The sequence below is a fragment of the Mobula birostris genome, chromosome 10, assembly GCF_030028105.1.
Source record: "Mobula birostris isolate sMobBir1 chromosome 10, sMobBir1.hap1, whole genome shotgun sequence".
In the NCBI taxonomy this organism is placed as follows: domain Eukaryota; kingdom Metazoa; phylum Chordata; class Chondrichthyes; order Myliobatiformes; family Myliobatidae; genus Mobula; species Mobula birostris.
Genome location: NC_092379.1, coordinates 42,508,645 through 42,530,976, shown reverse-complemented (window position 1 = coordinate 42,530,976; position 22,332 = coordinate 42,508,645). Strand labels below are relative to the sequence as shown.

The 22,332-nt window shown below is 45.0% G+C and overlaps 1 protein-coding gene across 1 annotated transcript in view; it reads right to left on the bottom strand.

The window, feature by feature from the left end:
* Positions 1-662: 662 nt before the first annotated feature.
* Positions 663-22,332, bottom strand: part of LOC140203629 (serine/threonine-protein phosphatase 2A 65 kDa regulatory subunit A beta isoform-like) — a 116,685-nt gene continuing 95,015 nt past the window's right edge. The window contains 2 exon segments of the mRNA XM_072269677.1: positions 663-899; positions 11,189-11,307. Of these exon segments, the coding sequence (XP_072125778.1) occupies positions 663-899; positions 11,189-11,307 (356 nt within the window).

Below are 22,332 nucleotides of genomic sequence, written 5' to 3'. Positions count from 1 at the left end.
AGAACAAGCGGTAAGAACATTAATTAAGCGGACTTCATGGGTAGTTTGGTGATTATTGTCTTACTTTAACGATGTGGAGGAGAAATTGGAGAGAGAGGACCGGGGGCTTGTCAGCACATGGCGCGTCAGACCACCGTGGTAACTGCAGAGACCTCGGGTTTCCCAGGGATTCCTTTTCCACCACGGTTAGATTAATATATAAAATAATCCAGACTCTGCACCACCTAAGAGTTTTGGAACAAATGAACAGGCCACCAAAGGGGATTACTACCCAGGCATATAGACTGACCAAATTCATAAAGCCGGCAAACCCCTCCCAAGAAACGCTTCATAAAATTGCTGCCAATGCGGACGCTTGGGCTAAAGAAACACGAGAAATTTTAATTGGACACTACCAAAGTAGCCTGCAAGAATTGGAACTTGAATCGGATCTGATTGATCGCTTACCAGAAGCAATCACCAAAACCGTAATCTGGAACATACGAAATTTAAAGGAAATTTTCAAATCAAATTGGAGGCTGTCCAAAAGCATATTTTTGGGATCTGGTCTCAAGACCTGTGCCAGAACGGCAGACCGGGCCCACGAGGCGCCGCACAATTCGGACGTGGCCACAATGACCCCACGGACAATGGAAACCGCATTCCAAGGGGGAGAGGGGAACCTACAGGGACGGCTTCTGGGTCAGCCGTGACCGGACTCGTATCACACCCGAGCCCCGGAAAAAGACCGCCCACGCTGCACCCCGTCCGTCGGCGCCGAGTAAAACGAAGTTGTGGCCGGTAATTGCGCTGCGGGACTGTCTCAGGCCAACAGGTCCTGAGAACGATGCATGTAGTGGGAGTTCCGGCACCGTCCACGGGAGGGCGCTGGAGCCGGTCAGCCCTCCCGGCGCCGACGCCTGCAGTGGGAGTTCCGGTATCGTCCACGGGAGGGCGCTGGAGCTGGTCAGCCCTCTCGGCGCCGACGCCTGCAGTGGGAGTTCCGGTATCGTCCACGGGAGGGCGCTGGAGCTGGTCAGCCCTCTCGGCGCCGACGCCTGCAGTGGGAGTTCCGGTATCGTCCACGGGAGGGCGCTGGAGCTGGTCAGCCCTCTCGGCGCCGACGCCTGCAGTGGGAGTTCCGGTATCGTCCACGGGAGGGCGCTGGAGCTGGTCAGCCCTCTCGGCGCCGACGCCTGCAGTGGGAGTTCCGGTATCGTCCACGGGAGGGCGCTGGAGCTGGTCAGCCCTCTCGGCGCCGACGCCTGCAGTAGGAGTTCCGGTATCGTCCACGGGAGGGCGCTGGAGCTAGTTAACTAACTCGACGCCGATGCGGCCCCACTGCCCCAGTCACAGGAACAGAGAAGACGCCAGGTGAGCCCCTCCCCAGCCATGAGCCCCTCGGAGAAGACGCAATCCAACCTAGGAGCAGGGGAGCCCCAGCCCGCCACACCCACGGCCTCCCCGACCCAAGACTCCAGGGAATCAGCACCCCACCCCACACCAGTGTGGATGGGCAGACCGACAAGGGGAGCCAGTACACGAGGACCGAGCAAGTCTTCCACCCCAGGGAACCACACAGCCCGAGAGTCGGAGGACGTGGGACAAACAAGAGGACAGGTAACCCCTATTTGCAACAACCAGGAGGGCCAAGTAAGGAGGCATCCTCACTCTAAACAGAAAAATGTAACTTGGGAACTAAGGCCCCTTAAACCTATACTAATTATAGGGGACTCTAACATTTTCAGGATCAAAAGATGCCCTAATAAGGATGTTCAATTGGACAGCTTTCCGGGAGCCAAATTCACCCATGCCACTGCTATCCTGACAAAGTTAAAGCCACAACTGGAAACTAAGAAGGTTATCCTTTCCTTTGGAATAAACAACAGATCACATCAACCAGCAACAGCGACTAAACAGCTTCAGCAACTATTAAGAATGGCCCATATTAAATTTCCCAATGCCAGTATCTGGGTGCCAGAACTGAACTTTAGCCACTGTTTGACAGAGGCAGAACAAGCAACCCTGGGCCAACTAAATGAGGTTATTAGAACTAAGAATTATATCCCTGCAGTCCTGGCGAGGCAGTTTAAGGTAGACAGAGACCACATCGATTGGACAGAGAACACAGCCCTGACCATAGTCAAGAGGTGGATGCAGTCTTTAAACTAGAGTGGAGACAAAGCCGAGAGAGGCAGGGTCCACGACTGGGAGAGACCATCGTGAACCTCTCCCGTACGTTCATCCCTACAGAAACCCAGCAAAAAGTTCTGAACAGGGGCCTCACTTTTGTACCAACTGCAAAACTCCATAAGGAGCAGATTGAGGAGGACATGGATAAGTTCGATAGGAGATTGGTACTCGTCCACTTTGTTGCGGAGGCAGAAGGTAGAAAGACCCATTTCACCCCTCGCTCAGACTGGAGCCCCAAGAGGAGGTACAGGTCAGAAGCGGTCCTACAATTCGAGAGCACACTGGATGAGATAATGGAGAGGGAGGGAGAAGTACAGGATAAGGCCAATTTAACTAGGAAGGAGAGAACAGCCCTGAAAGAGCTGAAGGAAAATATGGATATTGTTATCAAACCAGCAGATAAAGGGAGCAGCATAGTTATCATGGACAAACAGCAATATCTATTTGAGGCACACAGAGAATTAAACAACACCGAACACTGCACTAAACTAAAGGAACCCATATACTGGCAAACACACACAGAAATTAGGAACATTCTGCGAGAACTAGAAAGGACTAGATACCTGGGGAAGAAGCAGGTGGAGTACCTGACAGGGATACAGCCACGAGCAAGAAAGTTCCATATCCTCCCCAAAATACACAGGAACCCAGACTCATGGACTGTTCCGGGAGAAATACCACCCGGCAGGCCCATCGTGTCGGACTGCAGCAGTGAGTCATACAGGATAGCAGAATACATTGATGCCTTCCTTAACCCACTATCGCAGAAACACTCCAGCTACATCAAGGACACGTACCACTTTGTCCGGATAGTCAATTCCATGTCAGTGTCCCCTGAGGCCGTACTCTTCACCATGGACATTGAAAGCCTGTACACCAATATAGAAACGGACAGGGGTATACCGGCAGTGAGCGATATCCTTCGGGAGAACCCTCAGCTAGAGAGACCAGACGAGGCCTTGATAGAACTCCTTCACCTCAGCCTAACTAAAAATGACTTTGAATTCAATAATGAATTCTACTTACAAGTCAAGGGCACAGCGATGGGAAAGAAGTTTGCTCCAGCCTATGCCAAAATATACATGGCAAAATGGGAGGAAACAGTTTATCCAAAGTGCCCCAAGATACCCATGTGTCTTTATAGATACCTGGATGACATCTGGGGAGTGTGGACACACTCGGAGGTAAAATTAGAGGAATTTATTCAAATCCTAAACACTCATCATCCATCGATTAAGGTTAAGGCCACAATAAATAGGGAGAAAGTTGACTTCCTGGACACTACGGTATTTAAACTAGCACCAGAAAATGGCAGCCAGAAACTAGCCACCAAAGTATTCTTTAAAACCACAGATACACACACCCTCCTACACACAGGGAGCCACCATCCCAAACACACCTTCAGAGGCATTGTCAAGGGACAGCTGACCCGGTTTCACCGCATCTGCACCAGGGCAGAGGACTTCCACCAAGCCACTACTATCCTCTTCTCTGCACTTAGACACAGGGGCTGCAGCAGACAGAGACTCAGACACATCAAATCTGACTTTTTAAAAAGTATCACAAATCCCCCAACACAGGACAACACAACACGGAAACTACCCTTGATAACGAGATACAGTGGGATTGCAGTGAATATTCACAAGACAGTTAAAACACACTTTGAAGAACTAAAAGTGGAAGGTAGGGACACTGGGACAATACACCATAGTCTCAGCCTTCAAAAGGGGTAGAAACTTAAAAGACATACTAGAACCCGAACCCGAACCCCGATGTGAGGTTATTAGCTTTGCTGCTCTCTTGACAGTCACTTGTATCCATCATCATCATCATCTCCCCTTCCTCCCCTTCCTCCCCTTCCTCCCCTTCCTCCCCTTCCTCCCCTTCCTCCCCTTCCTCCCCTTCCTCCCCTTCCTCCCCTTCCTCCCCTTCCTCCCCTTCCTCCCCTTCCTCCCCTTCCTCCCCTTCCTCCCCTTCCTGGTATTCCCAGCATCCAGTGGCAAATGCTCAAATTAAAACTGAAGATGTTGTCCAATCTGAAACTGTTCTCGGATGGGGTGGCAGAGGAGGGGCCCAGTGAGGGGTCCACGTTGGATGGGTTTGGCTTGGGGAAGTGGTCCACATTGATGGGTCCTGACCCTGATGTAGGAGAGGGTTTTGCATTTGATGGGGCCTGGTGACGGGGTGGAGTCCACATTGGTGGGTCCTAAGGTGGGGCCCACATTTAATGGGGCCTCATGTGGGGAAGGATGTCTGCACTGTATTGTCCCCAGGTTGCTGAATGATGTGCGAGAAGTTTTGACCGACCTTCATTTCCCTTTAAATCGTTTTTAACATTAAAAGAAAGAGTGCCCGTTAGACAGCTATTGAAATGACTTTCAATGCCGACCTCATTATTCCAGTGACTTGAACAGCAGTGCCAGTGGATGCTGTGATTACCTGATGGTTTGGTTAGGCAGCCATTGCTTCTGTATGTATTAGTTAAAGTAGATTTTTCAATAGCTGAGCTTCTCCTCCCGACCAGAACTACACAATATTGTATCATTCCAGTGGTCTAGTCACATTTGGGATGCCATTTCAATATTGCAAATCATGTAATTTAATGTCTGTTAGCTTTCTGAATGATTTTAGAGATTGTGTTAGGCACGTTTAACCTGTTACCAGTGGACATCTTTCTCCTAATTTGTACATTACATCGTTGTTTTGACTGGTTTCCCTAATAAAGTGGATTAAGGTAAATGCAAACAACAGGAATTCTGCAGGTGCTGCGTTCACCAGCAACTTTTATGTGTGTGGATTAAGGTAAACGCTGCCTTGTGTTGCACACCAGAGAGGTGCAGGATTTACCTCCTTGAGACTTTTGCAGAGCAGAAACACGTAAAAAGCATGTCATGTGTTTCATTTCCTTGTCATTTTTTCCTTCTGTTAAATTTCTTTTTGAAGTAGCTTTCTGTGCTGTTCACCTGGTTTTAGAGAGCAAAGTCTTGCACACAAATCAGAGTTAGTCACTGAAGATTTAGTCAACGTGGAGAGACAAGTACAGCAGGGGAACAGGCCCTTCACCTCTTCTCTCTGGCGTCTTCTCTCTTCATCTCTTCCTAACAAAAGCCTCAAGCCCAACCTTAGTGCCCCTCACCAGAGAAACCTGCCCTTAATCATAAGACCATAAGGTGGAGGAGCAGAAGTAGGCCCATCAGCCCATCGAGTCTGCTCTGCCATCCAATTCTTCCGGTCATTCCCATTCCCCTTGCCTCCTCCCCATACCCTAGCTAATCAAGGACCCATCGATCTCTGCCTTAAATACACCCAATGATTTGGCCTCCACAGCCGCTCATGGCAACAAATTCCACAAATTTACCACCGTCTGACTAAAGAAATTTCTCTGCATCTCTGTTCTAAATGGATGTCCTTCAATCTTGAATTCGTGCCCTCTTGTCCTTGACTCCCTGACCGTGGGAAATAACTTTATCATATCTAATCTGTTCAGGCCTCTTAACATTTGGAATGTTTCTATGAGATCCCCCTCCCCTCATTCTCCTGAACTGCAGGGAATACAGCCCAAGAGCTGCCAGACGTTCCTCATACGGTAACCCTTTCATTCCTGGAATCATTCTCATGAATCTTCTCTCAACCCTCTCCAATGTCAGTATATTCTTTCTAAAATAATGAGCCCAAAGCTGCACACAATACTCCAAGTGTGGTCACACGAATGCCTTACACAGCCTCAACATCACATCCCTGCTCTTATATTCTATACCTCCAGAAATGAATACCAACATTGCATTCGTTGCCTTAACCACCAACTCAACCTGGAGGTTAACCTTTAGGGTATCCTGCTCAAGGACTCCCAAGTCCCTTTGCATCTCTGCATCTTGAATTATCTCCCTATCTAAGTAATAGTCTGCCTGTTTATTTCTTCCACCCAAGTGCACGACCATACACTTTCCAACATTGTATTTCACTTGCCATTTCTTTGCCCATTCTCCTGAACTATCTAAGTCTCTCTGCAGGCTCTCTATTTCCTTCACCTATCTTGGTATCATCGGCAAAATTAACCACAAATCCATTAATCCCATGGTCCAAATTATTGACATACATCGTAGAAAGCAGCAGTCCCAACACCGACCCCTGTGGAACTCCACTGGTAAGCGGCAGCCAGAATTGGATCCCTTTATTCCCACTCTGTTTTATGCCGATCAGCCAATGATCCACCCATGCTAGTAACGTCCCTGTAATTCCATGGGTTTAATTATTTTGCTAAGCAGCCTCTTGTGGGCACTTTGTCAAAGGCCTTTTGAAATCCAAATACACCACGTCTACCGCATCTCCTTTGTCTACCCTGCTTGTAATCTCCTCAAAATCTTGCGGTAGATTTGTCAGGCAGGATTTTCCTTTCAGGAAGCCATGCTGGCACTGGCCTATCTTGTCATGTGTTTCCAGATACTCCGTAATCTCATCCCTAACAATCGATTCCAACAACTTCCGAACTACTGATGTCAGGCTAGCAGGTCTGTAGTTTCCTTTCTGCTGCTCCGACCCTTCTTAAATAGCAGAGTAACATTTGCAATTTTCCAGTCATCCGGTACAATGCCAGAATCTATCGATTCTTGAAAGATCATTGCTAATGCCTCTGCAATCTCTCCAGCTACCAAGGGTGCATTCCATCAGGTCCAGGAGATTTATCCACCCTCAGACCATTAAGCTTCCTGAACACCTTCTCAGTCGTAATTTTCACTGCACATACTTCACTTCCCTGACACACTTGAGTGTCCGGTATACTGCAGATGTCTTCCACTGTGAAGACTGATGCAAAATACTCTGCCATCTCTGCGTCTCTCATTACAATATCTCCAGCATCATTTTCTATTGGTCCTATAGCTACCCTTAACTCTCTTTTGCCCTTTATATACTTAAAAATGCTTTTAGTGTCGTCTTTGATGTTAGTCACCAGATTCCTTTCATAATTCATCGTTCCTTCTTCCATAAAACTGCAACTTTGAAGCACCCAGGCAACAGTCGTTGTATGCACAGACTTTCCCATCTCAGCCTCTGAAGCTTGTAACTTCTCCAGGGTTGTCACAGGTCTCTTCATGTACTCCCTCACTACTCCCCTTCTTGCACGGTCACTCAGTTTTCGAGAACGGCCTACTCCCTTCAGATTTACAGCTGTGCCATATCCTTTCCATTTCTTGATGATTGGCTTAACTGTACTCCAAGGGATATTCTGCGACTGAGAAATATTCTTGTATCCATCTGCTGACCTGTGCTTTTCAATAACCTTTTCGTGGAGTTGCCTGGAGTGTTCTTTTGTCTTCGTGGTGTAGTTTTTGCCAGGATACTGACTCACCAGCAGTTGGACCTCTACTTCTTCTTCTTTTGTGTTTTATGGCAGTTGGCAACCAGTTTTTCAGTGCATTACCGCCATCTGCTCAACTCGTGGTGTTCCAACCAAATATGTCCTGGAGTTCTCTACTTTAGACAATCTAGTTCAGCCTGCAGTTCTCTATTAGCATCACTCTGTAGTTGCAATTCCTGGTGACTGCTTAATGCGCTCATTAGATAATGCCACAAACTGCTATCCCTCCCTAATTTTCTCACATGCTTTCATGTAGTTGCATTACCTCAATCACATTGATTTCATCTGCATCACTTGTAAGACTAAAATCGTCTTGTTAAAGAATAGTAACTATTGCACGTGATACTTTTAAAATTGCTGTTTTTCCAAGTCTGCTGCTTTTTCAGGTTTTCCTTTTCTTGGATCGTAGCCTGCAGTTGTTTACTGAGACCTCGGAGTTCTTCTTCATTTGCTTCCATGTTTTCATTTTATAATCCAAATGTAGATAATTCACTTTGCAACACACTCCTTTTCTTTTTGTATCCTTGTAATAATTTCCTCCATTTCCCAATCTCCTTTCCAATTCACAGTTGTTCTTGTCGGGTACTTCTATTTGTTGTTGCAGTTCTGCACCCTGGGCTTCAACCATAAAATCTGAGTATTTTCCTTAAGTTCTAAAACATATTTCTTAAATTCTTTTTTTTCATATTATTTTTAATTTTTTTTATTGTACAAAAAAAAAGCACATCTACAGAAACCACGACCTTAACAAAATCTAATTAAATATCGAGCAGCAAAAGGGAGAAAAATATGAAGGCTAAAGTAAACATACACAGCAGAGGTGCACCGCACCAAAAAACCTCAGTCCTCACCCCGTGAGAAAGTCCAATACAGGGCCCCATATCCTTTCAAAGATGTCCCCTCTGTCCTCATTACATAGTCTCAGTCTCTCCAAATGTACAGTATTTACCAGTTCTCTCAGCCACAGATCGTACGTAGGCACAGAGTCCATTTTCGGCATTTGCAGGATTAACTTCTTAGCAATCACCCTGTCAAACAATACAGCCTTTTTTTCATACCTATTGGCTGAAGATAGGGAGCTTGTTGCTCCAAGGATGGCTATGAGCGGATCTGGTTCCCGTCGCTTCCCATAAGCCGCAGAGAAAGAGTGAAAAATACTTTTCCAGTATGCATAAAGCTTACAACATGACCAGAATGAACGTGACAAGTTACTGCTCACAGATTTACATCTATTACAAACTGGTGAAACTTCAGGGTAGAAACTGTGCAACTTTACTTTGGAACAATGAAGTTTATGTATTGTTTTAAACTGTATAAGTGTGTGTCTGACGTTGACCGAACAATCATGTATACTCTTTAAACACTCATCCCAGACCTCCTCTGTCAGTTCTATACCCAGTTCATCCACCCATGCCTGTTTAAGACCTGCAGTATTCACCCGAGCTGCATTCTGTAGAATCTGACAAAGATAGGATACCGCACTACGAGTAACAGGATCAAATTTATTTATTGCCTCCAGGGACTCATGTTTGTCTAAAACTTCGAAGTTAGGTATATATTTCCTAATATAATCTGAATTTGTAAATATCTAAAAAAAACTAGATGCAGGGATATTATAAACTGCTTGTAACTGTGCAAATGAGGCAAAGCTTCCATTACTATATAGGTCACCTACACTACAGATGCCTCTCTGTTTCCAGGTAGAAAAAAACAGTATCATTCAGGCCAGGCAAAAAGGAATGATTGTCACAAATCAGAGTGTTAATATAAATTTTTGCGGCCTTAACGTGGAGTTGAATCTGCTTCCAAATTCTTGTAGTGCTGCCAACCACGAAGCTGTTACTAAAATGTGACTTATTAACTGCAGTGGGGCAAATAAGGAGAGCTTGTAAGGAAGTCTTTTTACAAAGCACTCGCTCTCTGAGTAACCATGCTGGGCACGAGGCTGAGGTAGAGGGTGGGCCTTTTTTCCACCATGCAAGCATGGATAGGTGGGCAGCCCAGTAATACATTTTAACGTCCAGCAGGGCAAAACCACCTGCTTCCCTGGGCTTTGACAAGTGCTTTTTAGTAATTCTAATGGCTTTATAATTCCAAATGAAGGGTATAATAATTGAATCCAATTGCTTAAAATATGACAGAGGAATAAATCATGGAATTGACTGGAAACGATGAAGAAATCGTGGCAGTACAATTACCTTGATTGCATTAACCCCCCCACCAAAGAAATCGGAAGGGTTTTCCAAAAGTCAATATTGCATTTAACCTGCTCACCTTTGTTTCGCCAATTCACTTGCAAAAGGTCATCTGGGTTTTTTGTATTAGTCACACCAAGATAGGAAAAATTATCATGAGTTATTTTAAAGGGAATGGACTGTAAATATGCTGTATTAAACCACTGCAGTGACTGGCATTAGTTCACGCTTATCCCAATTAATAGAGAAACCTGAGAAACTACCAAAATGATTAATTAGAGTCAGAAGGGCGGGTATTGATGTTTGTGGGCTGGAGATAAACTCATAGTCATAGTCATACTTCATTGATCCCGGGGGAAATTGGTTTTCATTACAGTTGCACCATAAATAATAAATAGTAAAAAAACCATAAATAGTTAAATAGTAATATGTAAATTATGCCAGTAAATTATGAAATAAGTCCAGGACCAGCCTTTTGGCTCAGGGTGTCTGAACCTCCAAGGGAGAAGTTGTGAAGTTTGATGGCCACAGGCAGGAATGACTTCCTATGACGCTCTGTGTTGGATCTCAGTGGAATGAGTCTCTGGCTGAATGTACTCCTCTGAAAACCCAGTACATTATGTAGTGGATGGGAGACATTGTCCAAGATGGCATGCAACTTAGACAGCATCCTCCTTTCAGACACCACTGTGAGAGAGTCCAGTTCCGTCCCCACAACATCACTGACCTTACGGATGAATTTGTTGATTCTGTTGGTGTCTGCTACCCTCAGCCTGCTGCCCCAGCACACAACAGCAAATATGATAGCACTGGCCACCACAGACTCGTAGAACATCCTCAGCATCATCCGGCAGATGTTCAAGGACCTCAGTCTCCTCAGGATATAGAGATGGCTCTGACCCTTCTTGTAGACAGCTTCAGTGTTCTTTGACCAGTCCAGTTTATTGTCAATTCGTATCCCCAGGTATTTGTAATCCTCCACCATGTCCACATTGACCCCCTGGATGGATACAGGGGTCACCATTACCTTAACTCTCCTCAGGTCTACCACCAGCTCCTTAGTCCTTTTCACATTAAGCTGCAGATAATTCTGCTCACACCATGTGACAAAGTTTCCTACCATAGCCCTGTACTCAGCCTCACCTCCCTTGCTGATGCATCCAACTATGGCAGAGTCATCAGAAAACTTCAGAAGATGACAAGACTCTGTGCAGTAGTTGAAGTCCGAGGTGTAAATGGTGAAGAGAAAGGGAGACAAGACAGTCCCCTGTGGAGCCCCAGTGCTGCTGATCACTCTGTCGGACACACAGTGTTGCAAGCACACGTACTGTGGTCTGCCAGTCAGGTAATCAAGAATCCATGACACCAGGGAAGCATCCACCTGCATCGCTGTCAGCTTCTCCCCCAGCAGAGCAGGGCGGATGGTGTTGAACGCATTGGAGAAGTCAAAAACCATGACCCTCACAGTGCTCGCTGGCTTGACATCATCAGCGTATAACGAAAGGTGATGTTTATGTCCATGCATATCAATAGGAGCTATCAAAGGGTCCTGTCGGATGCTAACAGCCAGTGGCTCAATGATAACTGCAAACAAAAATGGAGAAAGGGGCAGCCTTGACGAGTCCCACGATGAATTGCAAAAGGGGAGGAAATATTCTGATTAGTGATAATAGAAGCAGATGGGTGTGAATAAATTATCTCAATCCATTTAATGAAAGATGGTCCAAATCCAAATTTCTTAAGTGCAAACATCATATATGGCCATTCCACTTGGTCAAACGCATGTTGCGCATCTAATGAAATGACTACAGCCTCTTCTGCATGTTTTGTGTATAAAGTATTGAAAGGATGTCACAAATTAAACTGCATATATCTACCTGGCATAAAGCCAGTTTGATTTGGATGAATAATAGAACAAATGCATTGAAATCATCAAGAGATCCTTCATATGAAAAGGTATTCAGAAACCAAGACAGGGTCAGCAGGACTTGCGTCAACTTCTGACATGCTTGCAGAATCTTCTCCTGTTGCAGTCAAGGGTGTGGATGTTAGGGAGGAACACCGAGAAGTGGAGAGCCAGCAGGCCTCAGTCTTTGTCTCAGAACCCTCCAAGATCATCTTCCGACTCAGAATCCATTCCATGAAGTGGGATGAGATGTACTCACATTACCTCTTCCAAAAGGTAGAGGGGAGCACTTTGATCCACAGCTTTAAGGAAGAGGTCCGGTAGCACCCTTGCAAATGGCCATACTGAGGAGCTGCAAATGCTTCTATGCCATACTCCTTAGTTACTCCCATTGACTTCCATTGACTTGGCAATACAGGGGATTGATATCAAAATTCATGCACTTATTTACAAATCCTTCCATGGCTTCATCCCACCTAGCCCACTTAGCCTTTCCTGGCCAAGTATCCCAAATCTTGTCTTCCACTGTTCCAGCTCCGGATTCTAATTCTCCAGATGTTCCCACACTCTGAGACTCCCACCTTGCATTGTTATCTCTGCACCTCCTTCCAAAAAATGTCAAACCACCTGTCCAATCTCCTGTTTAACAACTAACAATTTTTAATCGTCCAAAACACTGCTGCCTTGTTCTAACATGCACCAAGACCTTTCATCCATCTCTTCTGTCCTCACCAAACAACCTAAACTCCTAGTTAAACAACATTTCAATCTTAAGACTCTTGCTTTCAATCCCGTCTGTTTCTGCAACCTCTCCCACACCTACAAATCACCCCACCCCCAATCTCTGCACCTCTAATTCCAGCATCTTGTTCAACCATGACTTTAAGCACTCTGCTATTGATGACTGTGCCTTCAGCTGTCTGTGTCTCAAGCTCTGGAATCCCTTCCCAAAACCTTTCTGCCTCTCTCCCCACCTCTGTGATGCTCCTATGAAACTTCCCATCGACCAAACGCTGGTCACCTGTTCGATAATCTCCTTTCACGGCCTGGTGTCAAATTGTGTTTGATGCTGCTGCTATGAGTGTCTCAGGACCTTTTGCTGTGTAGCTGTCAGTTCCAGTTCTGTCATAATTCACCTTTAGGCTCATCGGCCACTACAGCACAGAATCAGGTCCTTTGTCCTGTCCAGTCCGTACCAAACTATTATTCCACTTAGTCCCAGCTGCCTGCACCTGAACCTCGCCCTCTGTACCCCTCCTATCCATGTACTTATCCAAATTTCTCTCAAATGTTGAAATCAAACCCTTATCCACCACTTCCTCTGGCAGCTGATTCCACATTTGCACCACCCTCTGAGTGAAGGTTCACCCTTAAGTATTTCACCTTTCACCTTTAACCTATGACCTCTAGTTCTAGTCTCACCCTTCCACCATGAGAAAAGCCTGCTTGCATTTATCCTATCTACATCCCTCATAATCTTGGATACCTCTATAAAATCTCCCCTCATTCCCCTACACACCAGGGAATAAAGTCCAAACCTATTCAACCTTTCCCTATAGCTCAGTTCCTCAAGTCCTGGCAACGTCCTTGTAAATTTTCTGTGTGCTCTTTCAATCTTACTGATATCTTTTCTTTAAGTAGGTAAACAGAACCGCACACAATACTCCAAATTCGACCTTACCTTTGTGAAAGATTGTTTCTTTACATTATAAACACCAGTTTTGTTTTTATCAAACGTATCTGAAAATGACTTCAGGCATATTACTATCTTTACCTGCTGGTTCTTAATTATTTTGGTCAGTTTCCTCTTTTGTGTTCCCATGTCAGGTGGGTGTCACTTAAATGTTCCCTAGGCCATGGGAAAGGAGTTATGGGCAATTTATACTTCTGCATTGAATCTACGCCATAGGTACGGCGTAACCACGTACGCTATGCCGTAGCCTGACGTGCATCTCCCCAAAAATGTAACCACGCGTTGCGGTGACGCAAACAGCAACAACTGATTGGTTGGCTTGATAGCATCGCATTTCCTCCTGTGCATTTCTGGTTGCTTCTTGTCTCTCAGTGGCCGAACAAGCACAGAAAATTCACCCTCCTGCCTCAATCCATTCAATGCTCGTACACACCATCTCCTCCTGCGTCTTCCCTCCTTTCTACGTTGCAGTAACTTCAATAAAAGTAACTCTTGTTCAACATTTATTAGCTCCAACTGCAACATGATGCGCTCAGTTTCAGTCGCCACTGCTTGAAGTACACGAAGAAACTCAACACAGTGGCATAGAAACCCCATCGCCAACTAGCGTTTTGGCGGTGAATTGCAGAGCGACGCGGACACACCAGTGCAGAAGTATAAATGCTCACAAGGGCATAGACCACTTGCGTAGGCTACGGCATCGGCTACAGGTTAGAGCCGACGCAGAAGCATAAATCAGCCTTAACGGTGGGGCGGGTGGAGAAGGGACAAGTGGAGGCCAAGTCAGTCAGATGACGTCTTGCATCTGGCTTCGATCGGCTGTTTCTTTGTGGCAACTATTCACCTGTCTCTCTGCTGAGTGCACAGATTATTCTTATTAGCACTTGTTGATGTGGAAATGTCTTTGGTACCATAGTATTATATGGGAGTTGAATTCCAAAACACTCCAATTGGCTCAACTAATCTGTCTCAATGTTTTACCCCCCACCCCATACAAGAAAATAGTACTGATCATATTTACCCAATCAGCTCCTATATGACTTTAGACTTGTTTCCATCATGCACCTGTCCAGTCTTTCTGCTGCAACTGTGAACTATGAAAACAAATTCCATGGCTTCTCCAATATCTCCGGTCTTTTGTTTGAAGTTTCTTGCATTTACTGCTGTATCCATGGGCCTTTGCAGTGGATCCCATGACTACCACTGGTCCATCTTTGCAACATTTGAGAAAACACTGTCATTGCAGCATGCTGGGTTCCCTTTGTCCTTACCTACCAGCCCACGAGCCTCTGTGTCCAGCACTTCACTCTCCAAAACTTCTGCCATCTACAACGGGATCCTACCACTAAACACATCTTCTCCCTGCCCCCCCCACTCTCGCTTTCTGCTTGTCCACTCATCGCTCCCCACTGATCTCCCTCCTCCACTTATCCCTGTGAACTGCCCCGAGACCACCTCCCTCACCACTATTCAGACCCTTAAACAGTCCTTCCGTGTGAGGCGATAGTTCACCAGCAGGTCTGCCTGGGTCACCTGCTGTAACTTGGTGTAGCCTCCTCTACATTGGTGAGATTCGGCGTAGATTGGGGTATCATATATTTGAGCACCTTCACTCTATCTGTCACAAAAGGCAGGGTCTCCCAGTGGCTGTCCATTTCAATTCAACTTCCTATTCCCATTTTGGAGTGTTGGTTGTCTCCTCTACTGCTTGAAGAGGCCACACTCAGATTGGTGGAGCAACATCTCATATTTGATCTGGGTAGCCTCCAGCCTAATGGCACAAACACCGAGTTCTCCAACTTCCAGTAATCTTTCCCCACTCCCTCCTTCTCTCTGTTTCCAGCCCTCATGCGGGCTCCCCTCTTACCCTTCTCTTCACTTCCTCTGGTTCCCCCCTCCTCCTTCCCTTTCTTCCATGGTCTCTATCAGATTACCTCTTCTCCAGCCCTTCTTCCACCTATCACCTCCCAGCCTCTCACACCCCCCTCCCCCTTACCCCTCACCTGGTCTCGCCTATCACCTTCCAGCTTGTACTCCTTCCTGTCCCTGCACCACTTTATTCCAGCTTCTGTCCCCTTCCTTTCCAGTCTGTCCTGATGAGGGGTCTGTTTATTCCTGTCCAGAGATGGTGCTTGACCTGCCAAAGTCCTGTGTTAGTGTGACCTGTGCTGTTCCAACAAGAAAGATTCCAGTTTCAAGGTCACTCAAGTTAAGAGCAGTGGGGTAATCAGGTTGTTCTCACTGAATCCTGGTCTTCATTGGTGTGTTTTCTTGCAGGGAGTGCTGTTGGAGAGAAGTGGAAACACACTAAATAAGGAGAAGTATGTGACCTAGCATGGAGCAGTGTGCAGGGGAGCCGGCTGGATTCGAACTGGGGACCTTTCGTCCCCAAGTCCGACTCTGATGCCACTACACCACCAGTTGGGTCACAGAAGGAGTATAGATGGGGAAATGCAAGCAGGCTTTTTCCACTGAGGTTGGGTGGGACTACAACTAGAGGTCGTGGGTTAAGCGTGAAAGGTGACAAGCTTAAAGGGGAACATGAGGGGAAACTCAGAGGGTCATGAGTGTGTGGAATGAGCTGCAAATGCAAGTGGTGCACGCAGACATCCCACCCTGCAAAAACTCATTTCAGGGAGGTAGCACCATCAATTTGCGAGAGACTCCTGGAACTTTCCGGAGAGGTGGGATAGCTGCAATAGAGTAGCTCCTTAGCAGCTAGCCTGCTAGTTTAAATAACGTTAGTTATGATAATGAATGAATGACACCTGTTTAACTCACCTCAACATGTCTTTTACAGTCTTAACCCACCATGGGCAATAGAAAAGTCACTGTTGCAAGCAGTGCAGCAAGCAACACTGTCATTATTTTTGACACCTGTTAGGCAGGGGTACACTTTAGTGTAGTCTGGGGTGAAGTACGTTTTATATTTTCTTTTTTCTTTTTTTGGAACACTCTGCCATCCATCCATCCTCTCTCCCTGCGCCCCCTCTCCCCCCTCCCTACCCCACCGCCTCTCTTCCCCCTCCCCCATCTCTGTGTGCGTGTGTGTCTCTCTCTCTCTCTCTCTCTCTCTCTCTCTCTCTCTCTCTCTCTGTGAAAAAAATCCATTTCCAGGAATATGTACATAATTTGCAGCCATCAGGGAGCCGCTGTCAATGTGCGGGTGACTCCTGCAACTTCTGCGAGAGGCGGGATGTCTGTGCATGTGAGCTCAATTTCAACATTTAAGAGAAGTTGGGATGGGTACCTGGGTGGCAGTGGTGTGGAGGGCTATTAACCCAGTGCAGGTTGCTGGGAGTAGGCAGCTTAAATGGTTTTCTATGAAATAGATCAGCCTGGGGCCTGTTCCTGTGTTGTATGACCTATGGAAGGCTATCTTAAGTATGAAAAAACAGTTCCAAGGGAAGCTAGAGACAGAATCGGATGCACCTTAGCTTTGGCAGAGTTTGCATGCTATTACTTCCTACAAGGTGAAACCTAACATCATAAATGGCTGAATTAAGATGAATGCCTTTTATGTACACTTTGAAAGGCAGAATAAAATAATACATGTGTAATTCCGTGCAGCATCTTATATCTGTCTCAGAGGCCGACATCTGAACAGCTTTCCAGAGGGTGAACCCTTACAAAGCTTCAGGCCCAATGGTACACCTGGCAAGGCACTGAAAACCTGTGCCACCCAACCAACCAGTTCTATAGGAAATGTATCTGATTGGCACTGAAAACCTGTGCCACACAACCAACCAGTTCTATAGGGAATGAATCTCATTGGTACTGAAAACCTGTGCCACCCAACCAACCAGTTCTATAGGGAATGTATCTCATTGGTACTGAAAACCTGTGCCACCCAACCAACCAGTTCTATAGGGAATGTATCTCATTGGCACTGAAAACCTGTGCCACCCAACCGACCAGTTCTATAGGGAAGGTATCTCATTGGCACTGAAAACCTGTGCCACCCAACCAACCAGTTCTACAGGGAATGTATCTCATTGGTACTGAAAACCTGTGCCACCCAACCAACCAGTTCTATAGGGAATGTATCTCATTGGTACTGAAAACCTGTGCCACCCAACCAACCAGTTCTATAGGGAATGTATCTCATTGGCACTGAAAACCTGTGCCACCCAACCGACCAGTTCTATAGGGAAGGTATCTCATTGGCACTGAAAACCTGTGCCACCCAACCAACCAGTTCTACAGGGAATGTATCTCATTGGTACTGAAAACCTGTGCCACCCAACCAACCAGTTCTATAGGGAATGTATCTCATTGGTACTGAAAACCTGTGCCACCCAACCAACCAGTTCTATAGGGAATGTATCTCATTGGCACTGAAAACCTGTGCCACCCAACCGACCAGTTCTATAGGGAAGGTATCTCATTGGCACTGAAAACCTGTGCCACCCAACCAACCAGTTCCACAGGGAATGTATCTCATTGGCACTGAAAACCTGGGCCACCCAACCAAGCAGTTCTATAGGGAATGAATCTCATTGGCACTGCACTCACCCTTGCACCAGCTGGTCAACAACAATGCCTACGTCAGCCTACTGTTTATTGATTATAACTCAGTGTTCAACATCATCATTCCTTCATTACTGATCAACAAGCTTCAAAACCTGAGCTCCTGTACCTCCCTCTGCAACTAGATCATCAACTTCCTGATCGGGAGATCAAAAATAACATCTCCTCCTCCAAGACAATCATCAAAGACTTATTGTAACTTAGTTATTTTGTTTTCTGTATTGCAGCCACAAACAACAAATTTCACAACATATGCCAGTGATAATAAACTTGATTCTGATTTTATAATGAAGGTTCACGAACAATGCATCATCATGCATTTTAAGCACTAGTTATTTTGAAATTTGTAGCAATTTACTGTCTTTGTGCTGTACTTTTGCAACTTTGCACTTTACAATTGCTGCAAAGCAGCTAATTTCCTGTCATATGAGACAGCATTAATAGACCTGGTTATGGTCTCACTGGAGACTTTGCTCCAGGAGGTCCTCATGCCCTTAACAATAAGTACTGTAGAACTGGTGAGTAAGGCGAACAGATTGAAATTACAAATGAGGCTAGTATCTGGATCCAGACAGCACCAAGAAAACTCCAGTCCTTGTATCTATTCAAGAGACTGCAGAATGGATGAGCAAAATTACCATAGTACGATGGTATAAAGAATACATTTTCCAAAATCCCACCTCTTTCTTCTTGAGGTTCCCCTCAACTGGAAGGAAGTAAACGTAACCCCACTCTTTAACAAAGTTGGGAGAAGACAATTGCAGAGAAAATACTTAAAGCCTATCATTGAGTGAGTGGCAAGAGCACATTTGAAAAAGTAGGACTGATCAGAATTGGCGTGTAACTTGTTCAAGTTTGCTGAGAATTGATGAGGAAGACAGCTATGCTGCTCATTAGACTTTCAGACCTTGAATAAAGTGCCACAGAAGAAATCATAAAGCACATGGGATTGAAGGAAATATTCTTGTGTGCGTTGAGGATCAGTTAATAAACAGAAAATAATGACTAGGAATAAATAGGTCACTTTGAGATTGGGAGGTTGTTGACTAGTGTTGCAGGAGTTGATGTTGAGCTCTAATATTCAGTCAATATCAATGATCTTGTTGAGAGGGTTTACAGTAATATACAGTATCCATGTTTGCTAATGATACCAAGTTGGGGTCTGATGATTGAGAGAAGTTTTAAATGGATGTACACACAAAATGCTGGAGGAACTCAACAGATCTATGGGAATAAATAATTAGCCGATGTTTTGGGCCAAGACCCTTTATCAGAGCTGGAGAGGAAGGGAAAGATGCCAGAATATGAAGGGAGGAGTAAGGGAAGGAAGACAAGTTTGAAGGTGATAGGTGTAGACAGGTGGGTGGAGGAGGGGTGAGGGAGAGAGGAAGTAACAAGCTTAGAGATGACAGGTGGAAAAGGTAAAGGACTGGAGAGTGGACCATGGGAGACAGGGAAGGAGGAAGGGCACCAGAGGGAGGTGATAAACAGGGAGGAGAGGTAGTAAGAGGCCAGAGTGGGGAATGGAAGGGGCAAAATTACCGGAAGTAATTCAAGTAAGAGAAATCAATGTTCATGCCATCAGCTTAAAGACTACTTAGTTGGAATACGAGGTGTTGCAGTGTGGGATAAGGGAACAATGAGGGTTGGTGGCAGTGGTTGGGAGATCTCCTGAGTCGGTGAGGTTGCTGGTGGTGTCAGAGACAATATCCTGATGGTCCCAAGTGAGGTCCTTTTCAAGGGGTCAGTAAGAGGAGGTGTCCAGAGAATTGACACCTGGTCCCAAGATTCACAAAGCTGAATGGTTGGGTAGGCCCATTGTTTCTGCCTGCTCTCGCATCCACATACCACAACTCCATTTTATCCCTCTTGTTTTAGTTGCGTCCCACCGACATCTGCAAGTCACCTTCCAGCTTCTTACATCATTCCCCCCTCCCCCATCCACTTGGCTTCACCTATCACCTTCAAGCTCGGTCTCCTTCTCCTCTCCCTACACTTTTATTCTGGCATCTTCCCTCTTCCTTACCAGTCCTGATGGAATGTCCCAGCCTGAAGCATCAACAGTTTATTCATTGTTGGAGCGTGGACGAAATCATCAGAGAGACAGAGTCACTGGTAGGTACAAAGCAGCCTCTTTATTCGACACAAGCTACAGCAGGCATCTTACGGACGGAGACACCTTCCGCAGAAAGGTCTGCTAGCCCAATGCGGGCTCAATATTTATATGCTAAACACAAAGGCAATCGCTACTTAAAAAGTTATAGACAATGCTTCCTTTTGAGGCTACATACAAAATATCACACCATCCTTTCCTTCCAACGCCAACATGTCTGGGTTGGTATCGACAGCCTTTAGGAATGTAAATTAAGTCTACGATACATTTATTTGGCATTTCCCATGCTAACAGAAAACAATTAATATTTATAATGCATAGATAATACTGTCTTCAAAACTACAGCATCAGGTCAAACTACGGCGCCAGAAGCATAGGAAGTGCATTGTCAAGTAGAAGTCTGGTGGCCAAAGTCACTTAAATGTAAACAAATCATTACCCCCAAAAAATTCACTCTAACATTCATTTCCATAGATGATGCCTGACCTGCTGAGTTCCTCCAGCGTTTTGTGTGTGTTGTCCTGGATTTCCAGCATCTGCAGTATCTTTTGGGTTTTAAATGGATTCTTGCAGGTTATGTGAATCTGCAAGGTCACAGCTGATGGAGTGTAATGTGGAAAAGTGCAAGAGGAAATTTGGTAGGGAAAATAGAAAAGTAGAGTAGTTAAATGATGAGAGACTGTAAGGAGTTGGTGCTCAGAGTGACCTGGGTACCAGTGTACGTGAATCACTGATGCCAAAATACAGCAAACAATTAGAAAGACAAATGGTTTGCTCGTCTTTATTGAAAGAAGAAGGAGTACAAGAATAATAACATTCAAGTACATTTATATAAATATCTGGTAAGATTGTGCCTGGAATATTGTAAAGAGATCTGGTCTCTCGAGCTAATAAAGGATATGAAAACAAACGAGACTGTAGATTCTGGGATCTGCCAGCAAAAACAAAACTCTGAAAGAACTTAGCTCATCAATTAGTATCTGCAGAGGAAGAATACAAGTTGATATTCCAGGCTGAGACCTTGCACCAGGAGTGGACTGGGTGTGAATAAATGATATACTGTACAGTGGATTCTGGTTAGTTATCCTATCAGTTAATCCAGACAGCCACTTATTTGGGACAACTCTAAATCAACATAAACTAATCAAAAAAATAGCCAGAATTTCCTCACTTATTTGGGACACTATGTCTCTTAACTGGGACGGGAGAGTATTGCCAAACAGTTTCTAACTAGTGTCAGTTGTGTGCACTTGTGTGTCATTAAATAGTACACCGTGCTTAGAGTGAACAGTTTTTAAATATCATCAGCTTGTGTTCAAAAAAGCAGTGGTTTATGTCAGGGATAGGTAGAGAGAAATAAGCAGTAAGACAATTCAGAACTGTTTTTCTCACTACAGTTTCAAGCAGTCAGGCTTGGAGATGCAAGAAATGGCTGGGAATGAAAATGAAACAATTTCACTGCTTCAACAAATTAGAAACCACGAAGAAAGTTAAGATATTGACAATCATCTTGAATGCTACAATGAAAATGAGGATTTGGAGAATGCAACAGTTTCTAACTAGCATCAGTTGTGTGCATGTGTCTGGCCATGAGACACTACAGCATGCTTAGAGCAAATAGTTTTTAAATAGCATCAATTGCGTATGCTTGTGCTATGGTATTCATTTGAGCCTACTGATGCCAAGTGACAAAGCAACAATTTTTGACATGACTTCAACACTGATTTTGTTCATTTACAGTCAATCAAAAAGAACAGAGCAGCGTACACTGTATGAACTCTGCTGTCGAGAACTATTAGGTGTTATCATAGTACTACAGTTATATTGGTAATATTCTAATTTGTTCTGTATTTATTTAAATACATAATTTGTTACTCAGTTGAACATAGTTAGCCTTTTTAAAACTATTTTCATGAAACTTTGGCTAATTGTGGCAGCCACTTCATTGGGCCAAAATGTACTGATCCTGATGTGTCCCCATTAACTGGAATCCACCATTCTGATAAATGGATGCAGGGTTAGTAAGGTAGAAGATCAGCCATGATTGCACTGATTGGTAGGACATACATGAATAGGCAAAGTGACCTAATTCTGCTTCGATTTTTTTAATGATCTCAAAAGAACGGTCAAGATCAATGAGCCTACCTTCAAAAGTCATATTCCATTAACTGCACCAACAGCCTAATTGACTAGTAAATCACCAGTTTTGCATCAGACTATAAATCAGGCCTCATATGTAACATTAGAGTACATCACCTGTTCTATCCATGCACCAACATTTGACCCCCAAATCCAAATCTCACAGGTTACACAAACTGCTCGTTTCAACCAAGATAGCCATGTCAACCAGGTGACACTTACCGACAA